Source organism: Triturus cristatus, chromosome 7, assembly GCF_964204655.1.
Source record: "Triturus cristatus chromosome 7, aTriCri1.1, whole genome shotgun sequence".
NCBI lineage: Eukaryota > Metazoa > Chordata > Amphibia > Caudata > Salamandridae > Triturus > Triturus cristatus.
Genome location: NC_140590.1, coordinates 1,270,658,218 through 1,270,665,520, shown reverse-complemented (window position 1 = coordinate 1,270,665,520; position 7,303 = coordinate 1,270,658,218). Strand labels below are relative to the sequence as shown.

The 7,303-nt window shown below is 45.2% G+C and overlaps 1 protein-coding gene across 1 annotated transcript in view; it reads right to left on the bottom strand.

The window, feature by feature from the left end:
• Window positions 1-228: 228 nt before the first annotated feature.
• The window catches only part of LOC146811801 (aspartate beta-hydroxylase domain-containing protein 2-like), a 28,488-nt gene continuing 21,413 nt past the window's right edge, over window positions 229-7,303 (bottom strand). The window contains exons 2-3 of the mRNA XM_085618794.1: window positions 4,204-4,317; window positions 229-3,183 (exon numbers count right to left, since the gene is read on the bottom strand). Coding sequence (XP_085474920.1) covers window positions 3,074-3,183; window positions 4,204-4,317 — 224 coding nt within the window. The 3' untranslated portion in view covers window positions 229-3,073. The remainder of the gene's footprint in view (window positions 3,184-4,203; window positions 4,318-7,303) is intronic.

Sequence of the window (7,303 nt, the reverse complement as noted above, 5' to 3'; positions counted from 1 at the left end):
TGTATAGCTGTAAAGTCTCTCATTTAAAAAAATGGGGGACAAAAACAATAAAGAGGTGTAATTGTGAAGGAAACCAGTTATATACCTTCTCGATTAACTCCCAAGCAGGTAGAAGCTCACGATTTCATCATTTCTCTGCCCTGAAATCAGAAGCCAATTTACCCTCACACCCCCTCGCAAAGTATCACTGGAGCTGGTGCGTTTCGAAAAGAATCACTGGAGCAAGAGTATTTTAAAAATATATGTCCTTTATTACATTTATTTATTCCCATTAAAGTGTGAGCATTAGACATATATTTAATTTATTTCACAATACTTACACCTCAAATGACATCCACTTTCACAGCTCCTTATTTCATGCACTTTTCAGATCCACTTGCTGCCTTCGTGCTAGATCGTTGGCTAGAAGTCAGGCTGCTCGTGTGGGTTAGCTGTACCCGTTGTCTGTCTAAAATTCTTCAAGCTGTATTGTCTGCAGAAAAGCAGTTATTCTGCCTAGGGAACTGTATGTCTCTCACAGTCTTCAGAGCAGACCCTTTAGGACCAACAAGATGTTTAAGGGCAAAGTTATTGTTTTTGGACCCAGACTGCTTGTGATATTCTAATCCTAGCTCCCCCACACAACACATTTTGTGATCCTGGGCTGCTCTGTAAGCATCGGTTTCAAATCACTAAAATATCAGGTGTGCTTTTAAATGTGCTAAACACCTTAACTATGTTCTGTACACAAAAACTGACATATTTACATGTTCTCACTCTGACACGACTATACAAAGATGTAACTGCTTTCAACGACTGTTCCATTCTTTACATAATTTTCATGAAAATACAACAACACTGGGTGGCGAATTTACGCAGAAAGTTAAAATCTGGCCTTTTTCTTCCCATAAAAAGTTTCTGATTTTCACGCAGGTGTGAAAGAAAATTCTCCAATTCCTTCCACTATCTTTGTAAATAGAAAGTAATAAATAAGAACAATTTCTGCCTCTTTTTTTTAACCCGTTTTTACAGGATAGCTGTTAGCGTATTTCAATAGCAATAATATTAATATGATAATGCATATTTACATTTTTACACATCGATGCAGCATAATAGCCATATTCTTTCTCACACTGTGCTCCTTGAAGTATCCTAGCCTCAGCATCCCAAGCTCTGAAGAATCCGGAACCGTTTAAAATGACATTAAACGTCGTTTTTTCTCTTTCTTAATCTAACATTCCTCCATCCAAATTCAAAGAGGAATGTGAAAATCCTCCTGCACACCATGGAACACCGTTCTGCTGTCTGTGCTTCACACATTGGCTGAATGATAGTTTAAAAAATAGACACGCGCAGGCACAAAAATCTAATAAGAGTTTGAATATTGATTAATATTGCACAAACGCCAGTGATTTTAAAACCTATGCTTTTTTAATACATAATATAACAAAACAAGGGGTAACACAGTGCGTTTACAGAGTTCCAGAATGCCTCACTAGCATTGAATGTCCTAATAGTGGGACCTGTACAACTTATGAAGCAAAGCGCACACACTGCTTCGACCTCACCATCAACCAGTATTCTTTAATATCACTGATCTAATATATATATATATATATATATATCCACTTTAAATTGTGACTCACAGTATGTTTTAATGGTTACAATCTGCATGCTTTTGCGATGCCAAGAATATGGGCCTCATTTAAATTTTGGCGGTTTTGCCACTGTTCTGTGGTTGTGATGTAGTTTACATACCGCCAACATATAAATCGGGCCCTATATATATTTTTTTTTAGCTCAAAGGCTTTTTCATGGTGCCTGGAAGGAAAACAAACTAAAAAGGGGGTTGGAACTCCTAGATTACTCAGTATTGGATGACGTCCATTCCAAAGGTTCCGCAATCGAGTCGGGCATTCCACTGTCATTGTCCTAGCCCACACAATGTGAGCTGGTAAAATTCCGCAAGGACCACAATGATAGTCCAGAATTTTTTTGCATTGCTTTAGGGAAAAAAATTGAGCTAAAGTGAGGCGAGGGAGCCTCTCCACAGCAAATACCCAATGTGCAAAAAATAATAGTACCCGGGGGTCAAAAGTTTTCAAAGTTGACTGCCAGCGGTGCTATATACCCCGATTATAGAATATCAAAACTGATTAGCCTTAATACCCCTCCAGCCTCTTTCTGACACCGCCATGCATTTCCTGTCGCCATAGCTTACACTTGAAAGTTCTATTTCATTCCAGCTTTCTTCCTTTGTCACTCTGCCCCTGTCTACCTCTTCTGCCTGCTTTCTCCCATCTTGCATTTCCTACGCCCTGAGTAGAAGTCTGATTAACCCCTTGTGTGCCACGCCCTTTCCCCGCCCTGTGCCGGGCGTTGCATTAGCGGGCGGGGTTCATGACGAGCTGGACTCGTCATGGGCACAGCGCAACCGCGGCCCATGATGAGTCCAGCTCGTCATGGGCACAGAAGGGGTTAATACAAATAACTCCTTGTTGCCAAAAATGAATGCTGGTGCCCAACACCTGAAATCACCAGCATAAATTAAGCCTGGTCCTGGGCGGTACTCATGAAGTGCTATCAGAGACCCCTAAACAAAATTTCAGGTTTCTCCGAACCTTCACCTTCCACTTTAAATTTCCCATTTATGCACTCACTAAGGACCAAACCTATTTTAGAGCAGTTTTTCAAAGAGGCTTATCAGTGGACACATAGAGGAAGGTAGCCCGAATGAGGGATGTTTCTGATCCAAATGAGTGACTCGTTGGTCACAATTAGTGCCATTATTTCTGTATGTGATTGGCATTCATGGCCGAATGACTGATAGGATTGTTCATAATGAGTGATGCGAATGAGCGGTCTGTTGAAATCCAAGTGACGCTACTCATATTTCAGAAGGGTGAGGTTTCACAATGTACCAAAAAGATACTATATGAGTACTGGTTGGGGAAGTGTCACTCTGGAGTAGAAACACTCTGCAGTTATCCGAACTTTGTCTGTGTCATGGATCTGGTGGGTCCTCCAGGCTCCGGATAGGTGGTTTATGGTCCTGGTGGTGACGGTGACTAATGTTGTCACATCGTAGAACTGTTCACCGTCCTGGTGCAAAGATGAAATCCAGAGCTTGTCGCTCCGGGCCTGCCACATTAGGATGCCATAGGTCCACTATGAACACCACCCGCGGGCCATCCTCAGCAACGCCTGAAAAGAAGACAGAGGAGTCAATAGGTAATGTGCACACACCAGACTTTCTTTTCTTTTCTGTTGTACAAGCCCTCATTGACTCATTTTACCCATGCTGATGCCTCTTCTCCGCTGCAATCTCTGCCGACCATCTGTTGCCTGTTTGTTTTTTTAGCAATCCAAGCCCAGTTTTTACCATTACAGTTCCTCTTCCTTCCCTCATGTTCCCGCTCATGCCAATTCACTCCGGAAGTTCACTCTCTAACTCAGCAATCCCTGGTTTTCCTGTAAATTCTTTCTTCAGCAGGACCACACTAGGCACTCACATCCCATCTGCTCCCCCTCTCCCCTTCAACAGTTCCAGTTCTTCTGGCCTCATCAGAATTCCCTGCTGCTTCCACAGCAGATCCTGCGTTCCCCCTGTTTCCCACTCTTCTCAGTAGTTTTTACTTCACTCTCCATTGCTTTCCATCAGTAGTTTCCACTTTCCCTCTCTGTCCCAACTCGCCCCTCAGCAGTTCCAGCTCTTCCTTATTAGGTCGAGCGTAGCCAGCGCACATGCGCTGTCTGCAAGACTTTTTGTAATGAGTAGAGTATGAGTAACGTAGTATATTCCTGCCTCCTGCTTGCTATTGGTTAACTTTTTCTTGTCTGGCTCCTGATTGATTGGAGCTCCTGAAATGTCACTTCCGTTTCATCTCGAGCAGCAACGACTAACTACAGTTTACTTACTCTGTAGTTGTCCATTGTGGCTCGTTTTTTTTTTACATTCCTGCTCTTCTCGCTTAGTCCCATAGCAGTTTCTGCGCCCCTACAGTTTCCAAAAGCAGCGGCTGCGCTCACTGTTTATCTGCTGGGTTTCACGCTCTCCCTGTTATGATGTCACAGTTGTGATACTCCTGCTACTTCCTCCAGTGGTCCCTTCCCCTTCCGGTGCCCACTCTCTTTGAAAATCTCTGCTTTTCCAGCTGTTTTCCCAGTAATCCGTGCTCTCCTTACTGGTACTCCGCAGCCCCCGCATGCCCCCTTCTCCTGTACCGTTATGGGATGTTGTGTGCAGAAACGAATCGTCCACCAAGAGGCAATGTCCCTCCGACCAGCACTGCGGCTCCCCTCCGACCACCAGCTCACACCCTGCCGGGACCTTCACACCTTCAACAGGAAAATGCAAACAATAATAACACCAACAAGAACAACGATAAGGATACAATTTTATTTGTACACATTGAGCGCACGTATGCAGAGCATCTTGGTACTATGGGAACACATAACAAACTCTGTACAATAACAGAACCTTCAAATGCTGAGAGACGGGCGGAACCAGATATTAAGCTAATGTTAACACTTGTACTTAGATTGCAAGTAATATTTATGCTATATTGTATAAAATACCCATAAATAAGGTTATGGGGTCATTACAAGTCACCAAAGAGTTCTGTGACCACAAAGAGGAAGTGACGACTGGCATCTATGGGGAGTGGTAAGGAGGGCAAATGGGTGGTGGGTAAAAATAAAAAACACCTGTCACACGTCCGACCGCGACCCCTTCCTTTCTGCTTGTCTTCCTCCTGCAGTGCGAGCCCTTGAAAAGTGCCTTAACCAATCCTGGCACTGCTCTCATGCTATGAGAGCAGCGCCAGTATTGGAGGGAGCGGCCTCACTCGCCGCTCCCAAGGACACTGGAGCCCTGCATGTACTCTTAAGACAGCTGGGCTTGAGATTTCAAAATGTGCATGTCTCTTGAAATCCCTGCACTGGCTCCCTGTGCAAGCCCGTATCCAATTCAAGCTCGCCTCCATCACCTTTTTGGCCCGACTGGACCTGGCTCCAGCATTTATCTCCTCAGAGATCACCCCCTATGTACCCACTAGGGAACTCCGCTCCTCGTCCCAGTCCCTCCTCACTATCCCACGCTATCGGACAAAAAAGTGGGGTGGTTCGAAATTTGCTACCCTTGCCCCCATCCTCTGGAACTCCTTTCCCCTAGCTCTGCGATCCATTTCCCTGTACCCGCAATTTCGCAAACATCTCAAAGCCCATTTGTTCACAAAATTCTTTGATTAAATCCCCAGCAGTCTCCCCCGTCTTCTGGCCCTGGATCCGGTTAGCAGTAGCGCCAAGAAACCGCAGGTGTACGAGCGCTTTACAAGTATTTTAAAACTCAAACTCAAACTCATGTCTGGCTGACCGTAGCAAGACGGCCAGACAAAAAGGCATGCACACTTTGAAAAGTACAGATGCAGCCCACCCTCCTCTCTGCTGCTGTCACTCAGCAGCAGCCCCCCACCCCGTCAGGACAGGGTTATATTGAAAAATAAAATGGTAATAAACCAACTTTATTAGCTTGCTATTTTTCAATTCTGGGGCATTTTAACCAGAGGGGCGACGCTCCTCCGCTCAAACGGAGGAGCCGCCCCTGCAAAAGAGGAATGACTTTGTAGGCAGAGTTTCTTTATAAAGTCAGAGAACTTCAAGGGGACATTCAACATACTTATAACTTACCATGGGTAGTATTTTATCCTCTATAATACTACACGGTCACATACAGACCATCACCCTCGCCATGAAAGCATTGGTTTCCTGCTACTTCCTCTTGTTGCAGGTATGGAGAAGAAAGATGTACTCAGGACTGCATAAATGAACAGAGCTAAGCTAATATCTCATATTAAGCGGGTTAATGCCCCGGTTACTTACCGATAATCTTCATTACTCCGAGTCCTAGTCTTCCTCGCCACAGTAATACATATGAGCCTCCGGCTCCACACAGAACTCCAAGTAAATAAAAGAGCAGCGCTCTAGTCTCCCCTCCCTCCTCCAATATGGCCCCCAGTAGCTTCAGCCAATCCCATAAAAGGATACAAACAAACCAGCTCGATCTGATAACCAAGATGCAGACATGAAGCCAACACCAGGGCCGGGAGGGAAGGGACACTATACTGTGGTGAGGAAGACTAGGACTCGGAGTAATGAAGATTACCGGTAAGTAACCGGGGCATTACCTCCTCGTCCAGTCTTCCTCGCCACAGTAATACATATGAGCCGATACCAAAGCAATCAGCTTCATGTAAGGAAAATAGACCACACCAACAGTGCAATGAAAAACATAATTTAATATACAGAGGTATCGTAATCAAAAGAAAACCTCTCAAGTCACCCCCGCAGTCAGAACAGAAGAGGCAAACGAAACAGAACCCCCACCCCCAATCTGGAGGCGGTAATGGGACATGAATGTATGAGGGGAAGACCAAGTAGCAGCCCTGCAAACATCCTCCATGGACACCCCTTTGAAGGAAGCCCAAGACACAGCAACAGACCGGGTGGAACACCCCTGAATAGGAAGGGAAGGAATCTCAGAAACCGAAGCATACGCCAACAAAATGGCCTCCTTAATCCAGCGACTGATCGTCGAGAGGGAGGGTTTCAGGCCCTGACGCGATAAACCATAATTCACAAATAAGTTGTCCACTTTGCAAAAGGAAGAAGTGCGTGACAAATAGATCAATAAGGCACGACGAACATCCAAGAGGTGCAAAAGGGATTCCTCATCCGAGGAAGGATCCGGACAAAGAATTGGAAGAACCACTTCAGCAGACCTGTGAAAATATGAATCCACTTTAGGAATAAACGTAGGATGAGGACGCAAGACCACACGGTCCGACAAAACCAACAAGAATGGGGCAGAACGAAGGAAGGCACCCAACTCACCCATACGTCTGGCAGAAGCAATCGCCACAAGAAACCCCACCTTGAAAGTTAAAAACTTCAAATCCACCGACTCCAAAGGGTCGAAGGGAGCCAACTGCAAGGAACGCAAAACCAAAGGCAGGTCCCAAGGAGGAGGACACATGATAGGACGGGGGCGTTGGAAAGAGAGAGACTTAAAAAGTCTAGCAACCAATGGCGAAATAGAAACCAAAGGGAGGACATGGAATGCCCGAATCGCAGCCCACTGAGCCCGAAGAGTCGAAATGGCCAAGCCCAACACAAAGCCATCATTCAAAAAATCCAGAATGCGAGCCGGGTCCAAAGAAGCCACCGATAGATCGTGACTCAGACACCAAGAAACAAAATTATCCCAGTGCTTTGCGTAGGATTTAAGTGTAGAAGGTCTCCTGGATTGCTGAATGACCCCAGCCAC